General features: G+C 42.8%; 1 protein-coding gene across 4 annotated transcripts in view; it reads left to right on the top strand.

Annotated features, from left to right (window-relative positions):
* The window catches only part of plecb (plectin b), a 135,254-nt gene that overhangs the window by 4,180 nt on the left and 104,451 nt on the right, over window positions 1-26,623 (top strand). For 2 of the 4 annotated variants that reach the window (XM_084053662.1, XM_084053661.1), the window contains exon 1: window positions 16,368-16,548. The exons of the other annotated variants lie outside the window; for them this stretch is intronic. In XM_084053662.1, coding sequence (XP_083909788.1) covers window positions 16,503-16,548 — 46 coding nt within the window. In that variant the 5' untranslated portion in view covers window positions 16,368-16,502. Of the gene's footprint in view, window positions 1-16,367; window positions 16,549-26,623 lie in introns of those variants that run through there. 4 annotated transcript variants of the gene reach the window in all.

The following is a 26,623-nucleotide window of genomic DNA, read 5'->3' as shown; positions in this document are numbered from 1 at the left end:
CTGGATGATAAAATACATTTAAGTGGCGTTATTCTATTTCTTGCTTTCAGTTTAATAATAAGAAAAAGTTGTTCACGCTAAGATCTGACACATAAATACTTCCAACAAGTACTATTGCCAACTATATTTTAAGTGTCTGTGTAAGAAAACATAAAGGAACACTTAACCCATTTTCAAGCTTATCCTCATATTTTCTCATTGTTTCTCACTAATGCTCATTATAAGATGCATGGCACCATTTCTGTCTACTCACTCTGTGTCTCAGAGTCAGAGATGGGCTATGGAAAGGTAAGAAACCTGCCTACCAATGGCATCATCAGTGGGGAAGCCAGTCTTTACTGGAAAGACACTGGATTAGAAGCCATTGTTCTAGCATCAGTAATCAGTTTGCATCAGTTTGAAATGACCAAACCTGTACTACTGATATCACTGCATGGTAGGCAGGTTTCTGAACTGTCCACAGCCCACCTCTGAGACACAGAGCGAGTTGACAGAAATGATACCATCTTATCATATACTGTAGTGAGCAGGACAAATTATATGAAGACAAGGTTGAGAGATGAACTGCTCCTTTAAGAAGCCTAAATTGGGCTACACAGCTCTTTTAAAAAAAGCAGGGCATTAAGTATTCAAGATATACGGTCACACCAGTTTGACTAATTGCATAATTTTCCTCTTCTCCGTACCGTGCTGTAGCTGCATGGCCGACAGTGTTGATGCACATCTTTATGAATGACTGCAGACACTTTTAGCCTATTTGCAGTATGGGTCATTTCATTGTGTGAGGTAAAGGATGTGTGAAATGTGCAGTCACACAGCTTTATGAATGAATGAACTATTTAAAAACCAGAGAGGTTAGCAAGCGTTTATTTAAAACTACTGTTGTGCACTGCAAAGGGGTGTGTGTGTGTGTGTGCGTGTGCGTGTGCGTGTGTGTTTAAAGTTGGCATTGGAGTATATAGGCAGGTCAGGTTTCTTCACTGGCCATGCTTGTGAGTAAAGAGTGTGGCGGTGCTGATGGCTGTAATACCTTTGCGTTTCCTGTTCCGATGGGATGAAACGATAGCGCCAGGGATCGTTTAGCGTCGGGATCAGTGTCAGGATCTTGAAGAATTGTGAATCACATGATTTCCCCGGCGTCCCCTCCCTTCTCCTCCCATCTCTGCGTCACACCCTTTCTCACGCTACATTTAGCTGTCACATTAACAAATGTTTCCATAGTTTGTATTGTATGGAAATAAGGTCATACTGTACATGTAATGTCACGAAAAAAAGTGATTCCCTAAGTGAGTTGATGTTCAGATGCTTATGTTTTATCTTTGCACCTTGCCAAGCGTTACTGTACAACACTGTTCTGAGGTCAGCCTGTACCTTCTGTAAAGTGGTCACAGTATGTCACTCTGAGCTGGAGATAAAGGTCTGAGGGTACGACATTTTGTGCTGACAACATGATTGGTCGTGATGTTCTACATGAGTGTGTGTGTGTTCTCATAAATTGTCCCTCAACCTCTGTGGTAAGCCGTCCATATGTGGATCTACTGTAGCTTCTAGTCCAGTAAAGGACAAAGTGCTGAGGTCAGCTGTTTACTGACGTCAGTGGCAGGTGAAACGTTTGGTGGAAAATGGACCGTTTTGACCGTTAGTAGAAATATTTGTGAATTTGTGGCATGTTAGAACCTCTGTGTGTGTGTGCTGGCTCGTCCAGTATGACATTTCAGTATATTTTTGTGCCAACAGGGTTGCCAAACGGTGCCCTTTTTACAGCCAAAGCTGGTAGTTCCCCCACAGTGAAAAGCAAAAGGGAACATCTGAGTAATGGAATTGCTCTGTTAACCTACCACGCTTCTGTCAAATACTGCAGTAGAAATGAAGCAGCACTTCCATTCAGGCTGTCCAGTGTCTATAGTATACAGTACACTGCAAAATCCACGGTTAAATTGACACCCAGAATGCTGCAGTGTACTGTATTGTGTCTTTATGTGTGTGTCTGTGTGTTTGCCCATCTGTGCAAGACAAGTGTGTGAGAGGCAAAAAGTGCTTTGCTTTGTTCCTTTTTAGACATACTGCTGTGTTGTGAGTTGAGTCAGATCCGTGCTGCCAAAAAGACAGCATGTTGTCCCTTTTTTCACCTAGATTTTATTTCTTTAGCTTTTTCATGTGATTATGTCATGTCGGCATCCTGTGGGCGTACAAGGCCTTCTGGGAGAGATCAAAACTGACAGCGCACAAAGCTGGGGTCCTAGGGTCACGCGGTGTCAGGGGTAGGGGTTGATAAGGGCAGGCTTTTGCCAAAATTCCTTTATAGGGCCTTGTAGGGAGCGAGAGGCGCTCCTCCAGAGACACCAACTCCCACAATCTGCTGGCCCCGAACGCTCGACTCTTTCATAGAACAGAAGTCATTGTTCTTTTATGGTCCGACCTCCTGTGATTTACGAGTGTTAGTGTGCGAGTGTCTCGGTGCACCTCTGTGCGTGTACAGTAGCAGAGGGTTCGAGAGGTGGAAGACAAACGCCAGAGACAATGAGTGTGTTGGAAGGTGGATACATTGCACAGATACTAGTGATACATACAATGTAATTCGTCTTTCTATATTATAGAAAGACCAAATATATACTGTAAAAGTGTTAGTTCAACTACAAATGGAGATTTTTACAGATGTTATCACGTCATGCCCCAATTCGTCATACAAGACTACCGTGCAAAAATGGCAGATGTCCAAGTGAAAGTGGTTAAGTGTGTCTTAACACACGGTTTTATAAATATTGAACCAATGAAAAGTATTAGCAAGAGCTTATGACTAAATAATAACTACATTGGAAACATTGGAACACTGTTTACTTTCCCGGTTTTGGAAATAGAATGTTTCTTCCCGATTGTGACAAAATGGATAAATTAAGACTGAGGACTGTATAGACGTAGACATTGACACATTGACATATATACAGTGAGTTTGCAGTGTAGTAATTGGACTGCCCATACCATATTGCAGTAAAATGCTAACTCAAAAAGTAAAGTCGAACTCATTGTTCCCCTGTCCCTGTCATACCTCTGTCTCTGAATCCGTGAAGTTGCTGAGTCAGACAGACGGACACGTTCTGCTTTGTCACAGTCCAGCGCCACTCGCCTCAGGCCGGCCACAGGACATGATGACCTCATGTCCCCTCCGGACGCTGTGCTGTAATAGGCCTACTGTGGATCTTACCTGATGTGACGTCTCGTCAAGGTCGGCATGAGGCCGACAGGAGTGATTGACAGAGTGATTGACGGAGTGAATGACTGAGTGATTGAGGGAGTGTGATTGGCCGAGTGATTGACGGCTCTCGGCTTATGACGGATGCGTCGCATCAGATCTCTCTCTGCCACCTCCTCTGTATGCGCGCGCTCAGAATGGACACGTGCTTTCGCCATTAGACGGTGCCCTTTAACAGAAACCAGGAGCAGCGCAGCGGTACTTTATAGCGCTTGAGTTCCACCCTGATTTTTACGAGGGTTGAAGCGTAGGCTTTGTGTTAAAAAAAAAATAAGAAGAAAAGAAAGAAAGGTATGGAAAACACATTTAAACAGAGTGTGATGAATGCACCTGGGTTGTGTTGGACACAATGGCTTTCTGTCCTCTGCTCTGCTTTATTAACTAGACTGTTTGTCTGAGACCACAGGGCTCCAGTGACCAATGAAACAGTACTGAGGAAAGCACAACCTCACAGCCATGCCCAAAAAGCCTGTGAGTGTACATGTGCATGCACATGTACACTTACACTTACATATAACACACGTATGCTTTTACATACATACACACATACAGTACATGCATGTACTGTATGTGTGTAGACATATACAGTACACGTTCACGCTTCCACCAAGGTTTCAGTTATAATCTGAACTTTGTAGGGGTCTTTAACGGTATACGTGTCAAACTGTCCCTGAGCTAGGCACTTAACACCTAACAGCTTGTCTTAGCCATCTGAGCAGCCATGAGATGGGTGAAGGTGGAAAAGCAATTAACCTCAGCAGGGACCAGAAAAATATTCGTGTGTGGGTGCATGTGAGAGATGGAGAGAGAGAGAGAGAGAGAAAGAGACTGCTTATTATACAGTATGGTCCAGCAGTTTCACACACACACACACACACACACACACACACACACACACACACACACACACACACACACACACACACACACACACACACACACACACACACACACACACACACACACACACACACACACACACACACAGCAGTCCAATTCTGACAACAATTGTATCAAGTAGACTGCAACAACAACAACCTGAAACTGTCTTTGATATTGCAGACGCTTCAATATCCTGAAATATGCCAACCCAGTCTCAGAGCCAGGACTACACACATTACAACAAACAGCACTATTGTTTCTGTTTCTATTTATTTCTTTAACTTAGATTATAAAGCTCATCATTACATTGAATTAATTTGATTTTAAAATAATAATATTGATAATAATAACTACGGTAACTTAGATAGCGCCTTTCATGAGACGCTTTACATCAACAAGTAAATAAACAAACTAGCTGCCAAAAGTCTGTGTGAACAAGTGTCTCTTCAGTGTGGACTTAAAAAGAGTCCAGTGTTGGCGGCTGGCGAATCTCCATGGTGGTAATGTATTAGTCCCACACAGATATGATGGAGCCACTGGCTCCCACATATGTTTGAACCCTGGATTTCACGCACTGACATACAAGATTGTACCCATGCGTGCTGTCAAGCCTTGACATACATGGCATGCATACTGCATGTGTGCACACACGCATTTACATAGCACATGCACGGTTTTCACACAGACACAAACATACCTGCACACACACACACACATACACATGCACGCACGCACGCACGCACGCACGCACGCACGCACGCACGCACGCACGCACGCACGCACGCACGCACGCACGCACGCACGCACGCACGCACGCACGCACGCACACACACACACACACTGCAACATGGAAGGAATGGTCTATTAAAGCGGTCTATTAGAGTCATCACCTCTGAAGCAGGGAGAACATTCCCTCCCCCTCATTTCCCAACCGTCCTCCCTCACTTGGTGGGCCATTAGAACCATACTATGTTAGGTGTGTGTGTGTTTCCATCAGTTTTTTTCCGCCAGTGTTCTTGTTGTTTTGGAGTTTAGTATTGCTGCTGATAAACGTTGGCCATGGGTTCTCAAAGTGGAGTCCGGGGACCCCCAGGGGTCCTTGGGGGGGGGGTACGGGTCCCCAGCAAAATTACTTATTATAGCGTCACAATAATTTTAACCACTTTAACCATATTTTATACTTTGGCTATTTTTTTTTAATCCCTTGCACACAATATTTTTGAGATGGGGGTCCGCAGCCAAATACATATCATTTTGGGGGTCCTTGACATGAAAAAGTTTGAGAACCACTGACGAAATATCATTCATATAGATGGACCTAATTTTACGCTGTTTTCAACATACACGCTTAACACGCATCTTTCATTTTGGCAACTTGGATGCAATGTGACACCATTCACACAGAAAAAGAAAGAAAACTGAATGGTGACAACGTGCTGTTTACCATACTGTTACTGTAAGTGACGAAGTGCTGTCTGGGCCTCTGTTGCTGCAATTAGTTCAAAATGAATGGTCTGTGTCCACTCTGAAGGAGCACTCTGTTGAAGGAAGACAGGACTTGTTTGATAGCCTGTATAATTTAATCCCCGTTGAGCACTATCCAAATTCTTCTGGAGAGAAGAGTGAGTGAGTGAGTGATTGGAAGCGTTTCTGTTCTGTCTGTGTCTGGGATTTAAAGGACCATACCAGACTTTCTCACTCCGTTTTTTAATATCCTTTTTTGTTCTTGAGATAATTGACTATTCATGATTGTTATTGATGGAGTCTGATGCCTTCCAAAACCTTAAATACCTCACAATCACATTATTAGTACCACACTTGTTGCTATTCACAATCACATGCTATTCGTATTCTGATGTTGGTGTTGTCACTTAGGGTTCCCAGTTTGATCCCCGGCTCCCCCTGGGTTAGTGTCGAAATGTCCTTGAGCAAGACTCTGAACCCCGAACTGCTCCTGATGAGGAGGTTGATGCCTTGCATGGTTTCCCCTGTCGTCGGTGTGTGAATGTGTCAATGTGTGAATGCAATGCACGTTGTAAAGCACTTTGGATAAAGCTGCTATATAAATGCACCATGTACCATTTATGTATAGGACCAGGGGGAATTGGTTTATGGCTCAATTAAGCTATATTATGAAAGTAATAATAATTTAAGTGAGAACACCATCAGAATAGCATTTTGGTGAAGTTTGAGGAAGTTTTCAGGAATTCAATCCTATTGAATTAAAGCTGCACTATGTAACTTTCCTATTCTACCCCGGATTTGAACCCGGTTTCCTGCGCAAGTGTTGACATTTTTACCATTGAGCTATTAGAGCCTGCATGCTTGCTCAGGAGATAAATTGAATCTTGACCAGTTGACTCACAGGTCAAAACATTTGTCAGATCCTGTGTCTAGGTGAGACATGACCTTTGACACGATCTAAATATCTCAATAGGAGAGCAGGGAGACAAAATACAACCACCCCAATTGTATAAGTTATATTTTATTAACATATTAAAATGTATTCATTCAAAAAAAGTTATATAGTGCAGCTTTAAGAGTGACACAAGATGACCCACATGTCAAAAAAGGCTTTTTAAATATAGACTATTGGGTTGAGTGAGTAACACTGGTGAATAATCTTTGATAGGAGATCATGTGTATGCTTATGAGACTATGACTCGTCAGGTAATAATGATGTTCGTCCATTTGTAGTCGGCGTCTGTGTCATTGGCCAACATTGAGAGCTTACAGTAATACTGTTGGCCTGCGGCACGCAGAGCAACTCGAGCCGGTGCGACAGAGTCACCACAGGGGGCCGGAATGTCACGACAGGTCACCCGTCACAGCTGACAATGGGGAGAATGTTCCCCACACGCCATGCATTAACATACACACACATGCATGAAACCACATGCACACTGACACCTCTCTCTCTCTCTCCTCCTCTCTCTCTGTTAATAACACAGTTACACACATGGGAACATACACACGCTACATACCCTTGGATGCTATAAACTTGCCACGAGGCATCACTTTTTACATTCTACTGTGTTAGCAGGGTACTGGGTATGTTCTACTCTGACACTACAGAGCTTAGAAAAGTGATAGATGGCACCAGAGATCATCTAGATTTCCCCTTTGCTTTGACAGAACTTCCAAAACCAGCATTGAAGTCTGATGCCTCTCAAAACATTTCGTCGCTGTTGGTGAAAACCTTGGATCCATATTTCAACGGTGAAACGCAAAAGTAGCGAAAATAATAACTTGACAATCTGAATTTTAAAAAAGGAGCAAAAATAACCGATCTACAAGCTCAAATGTGTCATGATGCGTTGTGAGCTTGTAGATCTGCTATTTTTTCTCCTTTTTTGGGGGAGGGATATAGAAAGTGAAAGTGGTTAAGTATTTACAAATACTTAAACAATGGAAAAAAGTTAGTTTTGAACTTGAATACATAAATACATTCACCCGACAGCGAAGATATCTTAAATACGTCAAAATGACACTTAACTTATGTTATGTTCGCCACACGACACTATATGATGTAGTATAAATCAGGTTTATATGGTTAATATATATGGTTAATATATGTGGTTAAAGCATTATACTTCGTTGTATGATAGCGTCGCAATTGCGACGCGTTGTGAGCTTGTAGATCGGCTATTTTTTAAAACAATTTGAAATTATTTTTACCCTTTCACCTGATTTGCCCCAGGTAGGGAAAATAGGTTGAAAGTGATTTATCACCCTGACTTATAGTCTAATACACTGTGATAAGTACTGTATGCATTCCCCAAATCAAGTTACACAAGGTGCTACTGCTTCACAAATTCCTCTAGTTCCTCTGATAAGACATAAGAACGAAACTCCACCCAAGATGATCAGATACTGTATATGAACCCACGGCCCCTGGTTTTCTTGCGTTCTCTCTCTGGCCTCTTGGGCCATGCGGGGTGTGCCCTTTCATTTGGTCACGCTGGAAAGAAAAAAAGCTTGCTGCTGTTTGTTTTGTTATCGCTGTTCAAATCACAGCTAGCTAATTCAGGCCTTCCTGTAGTAGCGGCAGCACTTTGGCATGGTTGAACCGTGTTGTGTCAGAGAAACAAAGGGTTGTGGCAGTATAGGAAGTGGCTCTCAAGCCTCCAGTGACCTTAATTATTTTGCAGAAAATCCGGCCACGGTTTTCCTCGTAAGGTTTTAAAGGTACTCCTGTGTTTACACTAAGAAAGGATGTAGGTCATATGTTTCTTGTTTCTAGTCTCTGTAAAAAGAAAAGAAAAATGAATTGAGCTCTGAAAGGTCACATGCCGAAAGCAAGTTGGACTATGTTTTCCCTCTATTGTGTCATTGATGCATAGAGTGGTACATCATTATGATATGAGTATATGTTATATTATTTGGTAGTTTGTCAGTTTACATGAGTGCTGTACTTGGAAATAAAACAATAGTACATCAATTTGATGGGAGTTTCTAATAAGCTAAACATGGGATATTCTCTCTCCAAGAGTCTAGAATGGAGGCCAAATGGAGGCTGATCTCGGATCAGATTTCCCAGAGGACCCAGTAGAGTAGACCATGTGAGGCAGGAAGACGTGTTAATTCTGGCCATGCTGAGATCTCTGCGGAAGAATCAATACAACTCAGGCAGACATCTGGGATGGAGCCCATCAGCCCTAACAGAACACAGTAGCACCGTAGCCAGACTGGCGCCTCCAGCTGGACTCTCCGTCACACATACCAGGGACAGAAAAAGAAAAGAGAGAGAGAGGTGGATTGATTCTTTAAGGATAGGGGGGAAAAAGGAGAGGAAAGGAAAAGGGGCAGATAAAGAAGGTGTAAATGGATGGTTGGGGGGGGGGGGGGGTGGGGGGGTTCCCACTTAGCATTGATCGTCTTGTACGGGGTTGACATGCAGCAGTGTTGTTTAGATCGAGGGACATGTTGTAAGGTGAGAGGACAAGTCTCGTGTTCATGGTGGACCTGCCTGCTACTTGTCTGAGAGGTTTTTCATGTTTGGCCACAAAACTGCTGTTTCTGCTGATTCAATGACATGATACTGTATTGGACAACACAACGCTTTATACTGAAACAAGCGCACGTACAGTACGCACTCATGTACACACACACACACACACACACACACACACACACACACACACACACACACACGCACATGCACACGCGCACGCAAACGTCACTATATGGACTATACAGTACTTTACTTGCCCCCCACATGACATCCCTTGGTGAGGGGAATATTTGCAGTGGTATGCAAGCATACAGTCCAGTTCATCTCTCCCTGGAGGGCTCTGATTCTCCCTCTGAAAGTAGTGCATACGTGCTTAGTCTGTAATATCCCGCGACAGAGGGGAAATGTTTTGAATTTGCATACTACTTAGCTAGCATCCATAATTTATTCATTTTCCTGTGTCAGTATTGATTGAACTACTGTCAAATTGTTGAGTGTACTGTATGCGGCCCAAGCTAGCAGTAACTGAAAAGGTGTGTGCTTAATTAGTGCTTAGTGCATTGAGGCCAACCAAGGGGGATGATTGTCTTATACTACTGTTGTTGAGTTGTACATTTAGCTTCCTAAAATAAGTGAATAACATCCTTTTGTTTGCTTGGTCTTATCCTCTGATTTAGGTTTTACAGTGGAAGTACAGCCTCTAGTGGATAATTGCCCTCATAACAGCAGACATCGCCATTGAAAATCCAGAAGATAGAAAGTAGGGAAAATACATAATATTGAAATCAAATTCTGAACAAACAGCTTGGAACAGAAATACATGGACAAGCACTTTAAACCAATTTACATAACTCTCACAATGTTAAAGGATTGCAGGTGATAATATAGTAGTAGTATCATATTACAAAGCATTTAATTTCACCTTGAATCACACACGGGGCTAACATTATCCCACAACTCAAGCATGTCTCATCTTCTTCAGTAACTGGGCTCCATGTCTAAATAAAGCTCAAATGACCGCATCTCCGGGATGGTCTTGGTCCAGCTCCAGAGTCCTGAAGATGACTTATAAGACCCATGAGTCAGAGCCAGGGGTGTGTGGGATCTCTGCGCCCCTGGAGCCTGCTCCCTGGGACCTAGGATGAGGCCCACTGCAGAACGACACTAACATTAAACTATGCCCTCATTTACTACCCGTCCACAAATAGGACATGAGTGGGAGAGTAGCACGCTCTATTTTTCACCCTGTTGATTTCATTGAGATGGTGAGGCTATAGTTCTCGGAATTGGGAGTGAACCAAAGAAGATTTGACAGGACACTGACTGTTTTGAATAGAAGGGTCCCCCAGGGAACCGGGCCGCTGGTCGTCTTAGGGTTGAACAAGAAGGAGACCACCAGTAGGGGTCGGTCACTGTGCAATGTTAACCCTGCACTTCCATTCCCAGAATTCCGTTGCAGGGATATGGCTGGAAAGGAAGTTCAGCTCCCCCGAGCGGAGCTTTTAAACAGCTGTATGCTGTTTCCCTGTCAACATAGGAAAGTGTTGCTAGAACGGCTTGTACGTGTCCTTTCAGAATTATACAAACATAACACCAGGGTTTGCGATTGGAAGGAATTGTAATATTAAATCCAACGGAGAAGTTGCAGTTCATGTTACACGCTCTTGTGCTTTTTGGTTTGTAATCACTTATAGAATCATTAGACGATGAATGTAACTATTAAATGAAGTCAGAATTACTAATTCTAATATCCAATTATTAATTAATAATAATTGGATAATTATGCAAGTTAGATAAGTGTTCCCTGATCAATTTACCTCATTGTGTGTGTGTATGTGTGTGTGTTCATGAATCACTTTTCTGGTCCCCTACCTTCGATAATCTTTACGCAAGATTGAAGTGACAAGCTATGATGTGATCGTACACACAGAGTCATGCATCTATCTCAGTGCAGTGGGGAAGCTGGCTGTGTGCTGACTACTGTCCTGTGCTCTAAGCTGTTACATTGAGACGGAGATTTGTGCGACTGGGTGACCTCAGGCAAATGGAATGTTTTGTCTGGATGTCCACAGCGGGGCTACCGGTCCGAGCTGGACAGAGGGGCTTCATACACAAGGCCGAGAGACAAGAGAAACAGTCTGACATGGATTTTATTGGGGCTAGAGCCTTTGTTGCAGTGTTTAATATAGTCGTTACTCTGTAATCTCTGTTGATCTTGGTCAAATAGTCTTTTCTGCAGTGTGAATTTGCAAACAATTCTTTCTGCGAAACCAAATACGGGAGAATGTTATAACTTTAGCTTTACGAGTGTGTCTCGCTGTTAGGTCGACAGGAATCTAGTCAGAGGAGCAACATGCAATGTCGCAATAAAGCCATCACATAGACAGTGAAAAACATCCTCTGAGCATTGCAGAGACTGAAAGAAGATTCTAGACGGCAGGCGTTGACACTTCAGCCTCAGCACTTTGCAGCCTCCCTGGCCGCTAATAAACTCTTGTGTAGATTGACGGGCTCCCGTTATAAGTCTGCACTGGACTTATAAACTGCAGACCAGCACATTGCTCCACCCGAGGCTGGGCTGGCATGACAAAAGCCAAGCCTCTCATAACTCCCATTCCTCCTGGAACCGACATCAGTTACAAAACACTGCTAGTGGTTCAAAGTTCCATTCCTTTAACCTTGGACTTCTAAACTGTCACCCTGACAGTTTAGAAGTCAAGTTTGACGTTAATGTGTGAAGCTGGTAGAATGTATTAGTAAAGTATGTGTATAGTACTGTATGCTATGAGTAGCTTTACCAACAGCTACAGACCTGTGATATATTCGATATAATGTTAAACCTTTGCATTAAGACAAACAGAAAATAATTTACTGATTGATCGATTAAATTGAACTTTATTAACAAGTTGCTCGTTGTTCCCACTGGGGTCCTACTGTCATTATGACATGTATACAGTATGTATCATCATAGATGACAGTATGCATACAGTATATGAAATAGAATGTCAAAAGTCATCAATGACAAATTAAGAAAATTAATATTCATCATTGATTCAGGTATTATGTGACGATGTAGTGGACCCTCGCTGACTTTTAAGCGTTGACTGTGTCAGTGTTGATAACGTGGATAAATATTGCTACACGTTTTTGGATTACATTTAATGTTCTTTCTTACCCTGGCTTTACAGATCACAAAACAAAAGACCATAATACACAGTGATCCATGGTGAAATCTGCTTGAAATCTCTCACTAAACCTCATCCTGGCCTCATCTCAGACATCACTGACTCACAGGTTGTTATTGCATCTGTAAAGAACCACCAATAACCCATTTAGACCTGAGGCTGATTCTAAAAACACCTTCTAAATTCTAACCTAAGTTTTCAGAAAAAACTCTATTTTTGATTCAAATTATTATTATTTATACTCTGGCTGAAATTTTGCAACCCACCGGAAATTTTATTTTCTGTTTATTGAAGCGATGGATAGATGGGGAGACTCCTGTTACTGAACAAACTCTCTATAGCAATGATTACTTTCAATTTAACTTTAATTGAGCTTTAACCTTTTAACAAAAAACTAGTTTTAACCAAAAAATATCACTTACCCTACCTTTTAAGCCCTATATAATTTAAACTTGTTGCATAACAAATAGCGAAAATACCAAATTAAATCAAACTTATTTATTTGGCACATTTAAATCAACCATAGTTGACCAAAGTGCTGTACAAGTTAAATGAGCAAAGCAATACAGCTAAAGCAACACAACACGTCACCTCGTGAATTAGGGTGAACTTGTAGATGGGCTAAAAAAAACAACCAAAAACCACCATTAGTGAAACATTTTGAAAATGTGCCAAAAATAGGGACGTCAGAATTTATATATTTTGAATTAAATTGTTACATTGTGTGATATTATCGAACATAAATATCAAACATAACAAACAACATGTCAGCTTGTAGGTCGGCTATTTATGATGTGTGACACCATCGAGCGACGGATCATAAATTAGACTTTTACAACCAGTCTTAATTGTGCTGAACTGTGTACGCTGACTGATATTCCTGGAGAACAATGTGTGAATGTGTAAACTACTGTACAGCACAGCCCTTACTGTGGTATCTCGCTCATGATACCCAAATAACCGGGGTTACGCTTGTAACCTATAGCTTTAGCTGCTTTGTGGCTGTAGCATTGTCATTGTTCACTGTGTTTACAGCACCTTTCAGAAAACATGAGTCAGATTGATGGAATGGAAGCCATTCAATAGCAGACCGTAGGTGTGCCAGGCTGGTACCGCAAAATGCATTGTGGGAATTGAAACACGGAGAATATCCGCAATCGAAAGAAAAATGTTTACTTCCTCAGTCAATATAGGCTATATCCGGATGGCTGTATTGTAAATATTGTTGTTTCAATAGACTAGGATAACCATAAAATAAATTAACTGAGTTGCACATCAGAGTGCTCTGAACCAACAACAAACAGGAATCATGCCTGCAAGTGAAACACATAATAAATCAGTCAGTCAAACAGGAGCAGACTGAAATGAAATAAATATTTCCTCCTTTCTGTTCTTATCTGTCTAGCCTTATATTATAAATAAAAGACGTAGGCTAGGATTTCCAGCCATTGACTCTGGGTGTAGTCATCATGGTGGCGTGAGGGATGTCTGGACCAGGCCCTCTGTTTTCCAGCTCATTATCACGTACCAGAGACATTCCCAATGCTCTGACATGTTCAAGAACCAAAACCACAAATCATCCTGAACAAACTACCTGCTCTGTTGTCATGTAGGTTCAACATTTTATAATGTTCCCTGGTGGTATATATTTACCTGCGTGTCTCAGAGAGCAAAAATGTCCTGGCGTTCCAACATACAGTACCTAATTCACATTGAGTATGCGCTTCAATTACATTTAACTTTAACCACTTAAGCCCTATTTTATACTTTGTTGTACGACAGTGTCGCACAGTGAAAATGGCAGATCTACAAGTTTATGTTGAAATGTTTTTGACATTTTGGAACATTTTTGCCTACTGTGTATTTGTCAAAGCGGTTCCGAGTCTAAAAGTAGAGGTTAAATTAACCAGGATTAATCAGGATTTTACAGTGTGCAGCCATTGTTAATATCTGATTCAAATTCCTTCTGCTTTCTCTTGTACAGTGTAGACCTCCTTAATTCAACCCATCACTTTGACACACCAGGGCAGGAAGAGAGAAAGGGAGAGAGAGAGGCACAAGTCCAAAGGACTAGTGGTGTCAGCCAATTCAAACAGTCAAACACATACGCTCACAGCTGGGGCCATCTGTATGTGTGTAGTGTACAATGTTGGCTGTTAGCTTCTTCTGCTGCTGTGCAAATCGGGTGTAAAGACATTATTCAGAAGGAAGTAGACACGCACGACAACCACAGCTACATCCAAGAGCTGGCTTCATGCTAGCTTGGGCAGCGTACACATGAAGAGATGCAGGCTTTTTGAACACAAGGTATTTGCATTTGCTGAATACTTAGATAATTCTAAGCTTAATTCTTTAGCTTGGGATAAATCAACAAAGGGAACTTATTCATGTGTCACAAATAATTATTTCTATTTTTGTGTTTGTGTAAACTGTGCTTGTCGTGCAGCTTTCAATTATTGAGAGGAGAATGTAACTGTAAATCTATCTAGCTATCTATCTATCCTTCCATTCTTCCATCTTTCCGATCCTTATTTTTGTTTCAGTTTTAGTTAACTATAATAACCTTGGCTAGACTTCCACTTTCCCTGTTGCCAAAAATGTGTCACTCATTTCCTCCAGCCTTCCTTTAGTATTTGTGAGGGGCCTTCCTAGTGTTGAATCAAATGATAGCCTGAATCAAGGCTGTTTAGTGTCTATACTGTAGGCCTGCTCAACGCCAGTGGCTGTCATCATATACTCCCTGTCTAATTCATATCCTTGGCTTTTGACCACCGCTTCTGCTGCTGACGCTGCAAATGATTTCCTTAGTTGATAAGAGATGACCAGTCCAGAGGTTGTTATGAAATATGCTTACAGCTTATTTTGTCCTCCTTAGCTGGAAGCTGATGTGATATCTCAGATTGTTTATGATAAGTCTATTATAAAAGGGATTCGGTCTGTTGACTTTGGACATTAGTTTTATTTCATCACATCGGACAATTCATTTTATGACATTGAGCTGTTTGTTTTTCAGTAGAGTTTATTTTGGAATAAAACGATGTTGGCTGCAGATATAATATGACTTTATTTATGGTGATGGTTCCTGGGCTGGGAACCAACTGGCACCGTGTTAAATTTGAAAACAATCAATAATCAACAACACTGTCCCATTGTACACTCTAACCACTCTGATATATTGTGTACGGGGGTCTATACCTCCTTTTTTCCCCATCTCTTGGCCAGAAATAGACGATCTACAAGCTCATGTTGTGTTGCAACGTGCTGTGACCTTCTGCTGAATGTTCGCGACCGGAATAGGGTTCCGGAGGGTTCATGTGGTTAAGTTAGTTTTAGTTTTCATTCTTGACTTTTATCTGTCTCGGATGTTTGTGGTCAGTCTGTGCAAGAAGGGGGAACAGTGTCGTATGGAAACAGCGGCGGGGGAAAAGGGAGGGCCTCGACGATTTGATTTCCCTGCTTCTTAATGTCACATCCTCCCTCTCTTCTCGCTTTCTCTTTTCTCTGTCCCTTGTTATTATCTCCAGCTCTCTCCCTCTCTGTGGTCACTTTGTACAGTACTTACATCCTCACATTAAATTATTATTAGGAGACAGGATGTCCAGAGGGGTTAAATCCTGATTGGCTGAAATGCAATTAAGCCGTCTGGCTTTTTGAGTCACCGATTGGCCAAGTGATGGATAAATGTGTCTCTCACTGAGGCATTGCCTCACAATGAAAAGCCCGGCTTTTAGGTGAAACAGGAGCAGGAGGGAGAAGGGGAGGGGATGAGGGAGGAGCTTCCCCACTGTTCAGATTCCTGTACACACACACACACACACACACACACACACACACACACACACACACACACACACACACACACACACACACACACACACACACACACGCACATACATATACATACACACACACACGCACACACACACAAACACACAGAATGGGTGTGTTTGTGCGCATGCTGTATTAGAGGAGCCAAAACAGAGCAGCCACCCGGCCAGGAGACCTGGAGTAAGAGAGGAGGAAGGTGCACGAGAGAAGCCAGATCAAGCTTACACATTTCTCAGCCTGTAGTGAGAGATTTAGTAGCCGCACCATCGCAGCCTGAGAGGAGAAAGACATAATACCAAAGCTTGTATCAACCTCACACATCATCACTTCATCTCTCCCGTCTTTACCACCATCATCATCATCATCATCACCATCAACACCTCAAGGAGGTCAAAGATTCGCAATGGATGGCTCCAGGTCAATCCAAAATGAGATTATGTCTCTTAAAGGTATTTGACATGTTGATTATTGTATAATATTGTTAGAATAATAGCTATAGCAGGTGCCTGATGACTTTCTCCAGTGATCCTAGCATAGAAGAACCAGTCAGAGATAGAAATAGATGTGTGTAGATGCAGGAAAACGGAGTGTGATCAGGGTCGAGTAGACAAACAAAAACATTTTGTTTTTTATTGTACTCCGCTCCAGGGAGGCTGCCTGGGAGGGGTGTCCGGCCGTGGCATTGTTTGAACAGCAGTGGATGTTTTGCCTGAACGGCCCCCGACTCAGACCCTTTAAACCGAACGCTATTGTGTGATATTTGTACATATAGATCTTGAGTCATCGTCGGAGAGGGAGGAAGAGAAATAGATGCAGGAAGGAAGCAGAATCGGACAGGGCAGAGTAGAGTGGAACGGGCTCCTCTGTACATACGGGCTCGTACTGTATGTGTTTGGCTGTGCGCTACTGTACCTTTGCACTGTTTACATAAGAAAGTGTGTCAGTGCGGCTGTCATAGCCCAGCCAGTGCACACAGGAAAACACAGCTGGTAGAATGCATGTAGGCATTGGTGTCAGTGGTGCTCTGACAGACCTCAGATTTCCCATGCAAACCCACCAGGCAAATGTGAACCAGCATCTTGGCTTAACTAAACTTAGAAGTCCTCCTACCGTACTTAATGCATGGACGGAGTGGAATTTCTGATCGTCGAAGCGCCTTATCAGGTTTATCTCTCTAAAACCAGTTTCTGGCTCGTGCTGAGCACAGCGCAGCATTTTCTGTTGTCACGTTACAATGAATGACAAGCCGGCTCACTAATCTCGAGAATGTGGAGAATTTGATTTCCCTTGTAGACTCCCCTGCATGACTTTCTTTGACGGTGTTGTCCTGTTGCGGCCGAGCTGTCTAGAAGAGGGTACATAGCTTAGAGGGTCTGTGTGTGTGTGACTGTGTGTGTGTGACTGGCTGTGGCTAATCTCACGAATAACTGGACCGATCAGCTCCAAATGTTTTGTGCACGCTGCCAAGTAGTCCAAGGCAGTAATCCCTGAAAATGTTTCAAATATTGTGAATAATTTGTGTGCGAATATCTTTCACATTTTGTGAATTCATAATCTCAGATCCAGCGTTCCGTCATCACTCCTCCATATTGGGGCAAGATTGACGTACAGTTTATTAATATGACATAATCCACGGGGAAACTATGCCGTTATTAGACCCCGTCTTGTTTTTAGAATGATGAGGAGATGAGGATGACGCTAGTTAAAATGTCATCACTTTGTCGTAAGTGTCAGTGTACCAATAGCTTCACTAGCATTCCTGTGGTTATGCAGCCCTGGTGGCAAACATACAGACATAAGCCATACAGACTTAAGCAGATTTAGTAGATTTGTCTATTTTTGACCTACAGAGTATAAATCACACAATATTGCACGGTACTGAGAGTTGTGCAAGAAGGCAAACAAACGGAGAAATGCAAGTGTGACCTGATGATGATGATGGGTGCAGTTCACACTGACCATACCAGCTCAGTGGACTTGTAGTTAGAGTGTCCGGCATAAGATTGGGAGGTCAGGGCGGCGGTTCAATCCCCGGTCGAGTCATACCAAATGGTAACCAATGGTTCCCTGCTACTTGTACACACATCATGCTGCCTCACGCTTCCGAAACAGGAGATAGGCTCCTGAACTATGGGCTAAATGGCTTGGTTCCCAAGGCTACCTACTTACTCTCACATGCACTGACCCTGAGGGACAAGCTGATTTATTATGAGAGGGAAGGTCTTCAGGCTGCAGTTGAAAGAAGTTAGAGGTGGTCTCCAAGATTTACTGTGGATAAATGATCCCGCACAGGATCCCTCACCTCACCTCATCGCACGCACACACACACACACACACACACACACACACACACACACACACACACACACACACACACACACACACACACACACACACACACACACACACACACACACACACACACACACACACACACACACACAGATTGCTGCCCCAAGTCGACACTCATCTCACATAGCATGCACAGAGCCATAAATGAGATTGCGCTATAAATGAGATTGTACAGTACTTCACTCTTAACGCTATCGTACAATGTGGGACAAATGTTTCTCGTAAGTGCCCTGCCGTGACGTGATGTCAGACCTAAGTCTCACTCTCAAAAACATCACGGCTCTCTGAGACAGTGTGTGTGAGTGTTCACACAGACACACTAATAGCAACACTTTTATTGCATCTCACTGCTGTGCAACATTTGAACAAGGACCGTGATGACTTATTGGAAGCAGGCGATAGCTCGTCTGTGATGCCTGTCCATCACAAACTGCAGCGTCAGGGCGCTGGGAAGGCACTGTGGCACTCTCCTTAAGTGCTGGCATGGATTGCGTGTGTATTCAACAAGCAATTTACCGTGACAGTGGCTATTATCCATACATGATTTGGTCAGTGTATAGTGCATCACAACGGTCCCATAATCAAGCTTCTTTGCGTAAAGTAACATGACCTAATATTTCAGGTGAGTGCAGCCAGAGGATGTGTTTGCCAGGAAGGAGCTTGATTGATGTGTGATTAATCCAATCTCAGGAACATCAAAATAGAACGGAACAGTGGCAACGGTAGCATAAGAAGATCATATATCAGTCATTGATTCTCTCTTCCTCTTTCACTCTCTCTCTCTCTTTCACTCTCTCTCTCTCTCGTCCCATCCCTTCCAGTCTCTGTATCTCAGCTTAGGATCAATTTCAGTCATCACTGGGGCCATATAAAATCTGTGATGCCTTGCACTGCTCTGCCTTATGATAGATAGCCACTGACACCTACTGTACTGTGGGATATTGTGTACTATCCCGATAGAATGCCATTACATCCTGTTGTAATCCTGCACTAGTATATGACAGATGCAACAAAGTGTAGAGGGGAGATGCTGTAAATGTACACAGTAAAATCTTGAGTGTTCATGTATCTCTGAGAGTGTACATGGACCTGGTTGTACACTCTCAGATTTAAATTAACGCAGGATTTTCCTGTGTACACATTTCTACATTTACCTCCATTCGATAATATGTGGGATCTTGACATATGGGATTCTCCACTGAAGGTGGATCTCCCAAGTGAATGTTGATGACAAAAAGAGTCTAGAATCAGAATCAACGTTATTGTCACACGTGTATAGGAATGTCATAATTCACAATATGTAACCATTGCATTTACTTTGTCAGAATTACAGATCAACCTACAGTAGATCTTTGAATACAAATTTAAACCATTAAACGCAACAGTGTTGCAGTTCATTACAGTTACATGTAACGTATGATATCATACAGTTCAATAACTTGCTTCCTGTTTTAGTGATTATGGGTACCGTATATAATTGGCAAGAGTGTTGCATGGATTAACTCTATTTGCTGTTGCATCATAGTCCATTAAGTCCTGACGTTAGTCCATTAGTCCTCTATTCTATTAGATACACATACACACACACACACACACACACACACAGTTCAGAATAGATATTGTGTAATACAAAACATCACTTGGCGAAGTCGATCGACTCACAGCCATGTACTGCAGACGTCCCAGTCTCAATAACCAGATGCTCAACAATATCTCTTGTGATTGTTGTGTTGACAAATCTGACTAAATTGACAAAGACTAAAACTAAAGACATTTTCTGTTTATTCAGTTTTAGGGCACGCATGCACGTGCATACGCGCAGAAACTCAAGCGCGCACACACACAGAGTAAAAACAATAATAAAAGTCAAGCATGTTATCTAAAAAGGAAACACTCATAAATATGCAGGAAGCACACAATCATGTGTGCATTCCATAGGCGCATTCCACACCATAGGTGTACAATAAGTGAAAGGAAGTCTGCTTCAAACTTGAACTTAATGCTTGCAAAGAAACCTGCAAAATAAACACTGCAATGTACATTCTGTTCACTTAATATTTTCTGCAATAAAAAAAGTTCCATCATTTCAATACAGTTTGACTGAACTGTTGCTCACTTCTCTCATCACTTTCAACCTGTGTTGGCCATATCATTATCTAGGCAAAAGATTTAGAAAAAGTTAAAAAATAGCAGATCTACAAGCTCGCGGTGTGATGCATTGTGAGCTTGTAGATCTGCTGTTTTAGCAATTTTTTAAAGTAGGGCTGAAGTGGTTAAAACACTGTCATTGTGCTGAATAAGGACTAAGGAAAGGAGAGGCCTCCTTTCCTTAGTCCTTATTCAGCACAATACATTGCCTGTAGGTAGTCTTGGCACATTCACTGAACCACACTCACTGACTCACGTGTACACAGAGTACAGCACACACACAGCACGTATGTACAGTGTGTGTGTGTGTGTGTGTGTGTGTGTGTGTGTGTGTGTGTGTGTGTGTGTGTGTGTGTGTGTGTGTGTGTGTGTGTGTGTGTGTGTGTGTGTGTGTGTGTGTGTGTGTGTGTGTGTGTGTGTGTGTGTGTACTGTACCCTGGTGTGCGCGTGCACATGCACACATTACAGTCATTACAGAGGGAATTCCCTGGCCTGTCTGGGAGTGTTGCTGAGGGAGTTACTGCACGCAGAACCCTGCTTGTCTTGCTGCCGTCATTTCCCCGTTCCCCGTCAGTGTTGACAAAGGAATCAGTCACTAGAGCGAGCAGAGGAGGTCCCTGCTCTAGCCCCGTTTCCGACCTGTAGACTTTATGCTTAGCCCTCATTTCCCTCTGTCACAGTGTGCTGCACCCCTGTTTCCTGTCCAGGACACAGTGGCATGGAAGGTTAAACCTCCTGCGCCGTGGCTAAAGGTGGAGGTGTGGCAGTGCAGCGCTGCTTGAAGAGCATAAGATGAATGTCTCCGCTGGACATGGGGGGATTCCCCTTTGAGCGGTAGATGTTTGGTTTCCCATGATGCGGGAGACCTGCGTTTGAATCCAGGTGGTTACAGAGGCATAGTTATTGTTGTTTGTTGTTAAAGTCCTAAACGGGCTGCCTCCTCAGTACATAGTACAGTAGCTTAAACTCCTTCACTGTCACACCCCAGCCATTGCTCTGACGTCGGCTGACCAGCTGCTTCTGGAAGCAAAAAAAGAAAAAACTGAGATGACCAAGCCTTTGCGGCGGCTGCCCCTAGGCTCGCCCATCCACATTCGTCCTGCCCAGTCCCTGGAGGTTTTAAAATCTTTATTCAACACTCATGTTTTCTCCCTGGCCTTCGATTCTAGTTGAGCATGCAACCCTGGCCATTGATGTGTACTGCTGTTGTAAACCCTTCTTTTTTGTCTCCGCCAGGCCGAAGGCATGGCGAGAGAGTATGTTTTACCCTCCGTCCGTCCGTGTGTGTGTCCGTGTGTCCGTGTGTGTGTCCTGTCTGTGTGTTAGCAGCTAATCTCTGACACCGTTGGCCCGGTCGCTGCGAAACTGTGCACACACACTCCCTGGATGCCAATTCAGAACCTCTGCCTCAAATTCTTCACATGGGCCTGTTATAGCGCCACCTGGAGGCCGATTTGTGCAAAACCCATTTTTTTACATTACTCCTACAGATTTTATCCAAACGTCATGCAAATCGGTACACAGTATCTCTATAGTCATGTGATCAACACGGATCTGTCCGATTTCCCATATTCCGTCCTCATTGGCTAAGGTTTGCTTCCAAAATATGTAGGATTGGTCCGTTTTGAACAAAATGCCTCAAATCATGAACGCAGCTTGCGATTTCCGTGAAATTTCACACACATATTCCCACTAGGCCAAGGAAGAAATGCCACCCTTTTTCACATTGGCCTGTTATAGCGCCACCAGCAGGTCTAATTTAGCAAAACACATTTTTGGAACAAAATGCCTGAAATCATGAATGCAGTGTCCGATTGAAGAATAAATGGCACCCTTTTCACATTGGCCTATTATAGCGCCACCAGGAGGCCACAATATCGTACCTGACCTGGTGGAGACCTGTGCTCCGAGGAGCACTTTCTCTAGTTGTATTTCATTTGCCTAATATTTTGTTTGTTTGTCTTTTCTTGTTTGTGAATGTATTCTCCCTTTTACTGACATGTACAGCACTTTGGTAGACCATGGTTAAACAACCTTCATAAATAAAAGTTCAGTTGACTTGAGTAGTGTTACTGCGCAGAAAGAATGAATGAGTAGCAAACACACTCACTGAGATTTTTTTTTGTTTTTAGCTGTATTAGAAGTATGAAACAGCTGTATTTTTGGCCCAGTTCAATGTGTTTGCTCAGTGATTTGTGCCAGTGTGGGGAAATGCGAGTCTAACTCCTCTCTCCTCTCTGGCCCATTGCTCCCTCACAGAATCATGGCCCAGTTCCTTCAGGGTTGCATGACAAAGACGCTGTGGCCTAGCTTATGGTTTTCTTGGCTTCTGCAGGCTTGTGTTAACCTCAAAACCAAAATGACCGTCTTCTGAATTGATCTGGTTCTGTGTACAGCCAGGTCACACAATTGCCCCCTTGCCTATTTTAGACTTAATATTGTATCTTTTGAAATACTTTTTTTTTTAATGCAATACACATGCTAATCTGTTTCAGAGGTTATTCTCTCACAAACGTCTCAACAGATGTTGTGCCAAAATACCAGCATTTCAAGTTCTTAGTAATCCCTCTTTGATGCATACAGTAGTGTTGCTGGCCCATGATCCCAGTGCATTCATGTGAACGTAGAGCAAGGCCAATAACAAACTGGACGGTCACATTATCAGCAGTTAGCTGATTACAGGGTAGCACTGTTTGAGTCCAGGATGGTTTTTGACCTCCTTTTGCTGCCAAACATTATGAGGCGCCACAGTCGCGGGATAATGATGCATGGATAGGCCTACTCATTTGACAACACAGTGAGAAGCTGTGTGTCTTGTGTGTGTGTTTACTTTGCTCAACGGACGTGTGTGTGTGTGTGTGTGTGTGTGTGTGTGTGTGTGTGTGTGTGTGTGTGTGTGTGTGTGTGTGTGTGTGTGTGTGTGTGTGTGTGTGTGTGTGTGTGTGTGTGTGTGTGTGTGTGTGTGTGTGTGTGTGTGTGTGTGTACTTTTATTACTATACTTGTGAGGACTAAATGTCACCACAACTAGAGTAGAATTTGAAATAGACATTGTGAGGACAATTTTCCTGGTGTTAGGCTTACAATTAGGGAAATATTCCGGTTGAGGTTAGGATTAGGTATTTCCAGGTCATGTTTAGGGTTTAGGATTAGAGTTGTACCTAATTTATACTTAGTTGCAGTGTCATACACTGGAAATAGCCAATTTACAAACTCACAACACATCATGCTGTGAGTGTGATGTGTGAGCTTATAGATTGGCTATTTTCAGTGCATGACACCGGTGCGCAACTATACAACTCAGGCTTAAGGGTTACGTTTTTATATCTGAACAACTACAGTAATACCAACGTGTGTATGTGTTTACTTAACTAAGAACATTTACCCACAAGGCTTAAATTAACACTATGGGTTGTACTAGTGTGTACAGTAGAGGTGTGTGTGTGTGTGTGTGTGTGTGTGTGTGTGTGTGTGTGTGTGTGTGTGTGTGTGTGTGTGTGTGTGTGTGTGTGTGTGTGTGTGTGTGTGTGTGTGTGTGTGTGTGTGTACGACTGCCATGTACGTGATCTTGTGAGAATAGTTTTCTATCACGGCAGCGCTACTTTCCAGCTGGTCATCCGTCACCCGTTGTCCGGCTCCCTGACTCATTAGGCACACACTGAGATGTGAGGGCAGCAAGTTCAGGTTGGCATATCAGTCAGGAGACTGTACTGGGTGAGGAGGAGAGAAAAAAAGAGTGCAATGACCCTCGGTGAGGAGGAGAGAAAAAAGAGTGCAATGACCCTCGAAAGAACCCACTGCTGAACTCTCAGTGATATACAAAGAGCCTTCACAAGATAGAGCCCCACTAGCAGCGGGGCTCGAAAGGTCTTTTCACACAGGGAGCAATTGACATGCCTAGTAATTCATATGAGAGGCTAGTGGGCAGGTAGGGAGGCATGGGCAATCACACAGGCATAGTGACAAGCAGGCGCGATCCAGTGGAACCAAACGGTCTGGTTTGTGCTCATCTCACGCACGCACATGCCCGCCTGCTGCCAGAGTTGAAATCTGTTTAACTTTTTTATTTACTTGAGGAATGGACAGAATCTATACACAATAGACCATGTAGTTGCTCAATCTTTATCAATTTAAACTAAGTGCTAGTTTAAAATTTAGTTTTTCACTATACGGAAGTCTTTTTTCTGTCAGATTTCTGTCAATCTCAAGTGCGCCACACCCACTAAGTGTATCTGCAACATCATGCCCACAGGCGTCAAGCGTTGAGTGGAGCTAGCGTGAGGCTCATTGCATGTGTAAACGTAGCGGTCTTGTTTAAATAAATATATCCTCTTCACTTTTACAGCTGGAAGTCTCCTTCACCTCCTGGACTTGTGTAATCAGTCACTTAAAGCTGTCCACCTCCTACGCTGTGTATCTGTCAGAGATGTGTTTCTTCTAGACTAAGTGCTGTAATATCAGACTCATATCTCACTTTTCAAATTCTGGTCACAAGATTGAAGAAACGGAGACAACAAAGACAGGAAGGAAAGGCAGCAGGAGTCAAGTCTTTTTTTTTTTTTTGAAGACTCAGGAAATTGAAGTTGCTTTATAGAATCTGTTGATATTAGATGAAAGACCAGTCTGTTATTTGCCCCGTCACAGGCTACTGTGCAGCAATGCCCCCTTGTGCGTGTTTGAAGTTGATATGTTTGCTTGTTCAGTATGAGGTGAAACAATGTCCTACTGCGTGAGAATCCTGTAACCAAATAAACATTAAATTCATAGCCACAGTGTGTCTGACCACAAAGGATTTGTCTCTGTACAGTTAGCTATATACCAATACAAATGTCAAATATGTTAGTATAATAACATGAGGGAGTATGCAATGTTCAAGTCAAGGAATATAACGAGACCCAGATGAAATAGAACTGCAGCAATTTATTTCCAATTTCCTACAGCTTGGCAAAACTTTGACTTAGTTTGAACCATGTCAGAATTAGGCCTTTCATTACTGTTAATGAGCCTGTGGGTTTTTCCTTTTCTCCCACAATCAGCATACAATCTACGGGAAAACCAAACTAATGTTTATATTTCCTCATGGGTGGTAGAGTCTCAGTAGACCAATGTCAGACGGATGCTGGTTGTTATCTTGTACAGGAAGTGACTCACTCACCAGGCAACAGAAGTGACTTTGCCATCCCTGTTTTGGAGATGACAGGCTGGATGAAAGGACAAATAGGAAAAAAGAAAGAAGCAGAAAAAAACAGTTGCTTGCTTTTATTGCCAGCTATTTTTTCCATTTCCCTTTCAATGTCCAATCTATGACAGTCAGGCTGTTGGCTTTTTAAGACCAGTTTATAAGCCAGACGGATGAGCAGACAGACCAAATCAGTCAGTTCTCTACCCGGCTGTCAGTGGTGGGAAAGGAATGAATCACCGACTTCCAGTCCTATCAGAAACAATCAAAAAACATGTTTGATCTGTGGGGGGAGGGGGAGGGGGGCTGTAACATGTACCGTTATAGCAATCTCTGAGTCGTAGTAGACACTAATGGCCAGCAGGCTTCAGTGTGGTCTACTTGAGAAGACGGTTGCAGCTAACAATGGTTGGGGTGACTTCTGTTGTTACAAAGGGCATGCTTCTTGAATCTTCCATCCACCCCTTCCACTTGTTTTCCGCATATGGGAATTCCATCAAATTCCTTGGCCATGATCCAAATTGAGATGCTTGTGTGTCTGATTGTGTGCCTGCTGGAATCCCAGTTTCAGTACGATGGCCTTGAATGAACCATTCACCATTTCCTTTACCAAACAATATCATATTATGCTGAGAACTAGCATTCTGCCACTGTGTTTTGAACCTGCTTTTCAACAGATTATCCCCATATGGGCTTTGGACATGCGTGCTTGCGGTTTCATGGCCACGTCCATAACCGCTTTAAAAGTTCTTACATAATCCATGACAATCCTGTGACAGGGTTATCCCTGCATCCCTGTTAGGAAATGCATCATAGGGTAGTTTCCCTTCTCTGTTGTTGAGCTATT

This window comes from Gymnoscopelus microlampas (genome assembly GCF_963454915.1).
Source record: "Gymnoscopelus microlampas genome assembly, chromosome: 3".
Lineage (NCBI taxonomy): Eukaryota > Metazoa > Chordata > Actinopteri > Myctophiformes > Myctophidae > Gymnoscopelus > Gymnoscopelus microlampas.
Note: the sequence above shows the minus strand (reverse complement) of the source record. Positions and strands in the feature narration are given on the sequence as shown.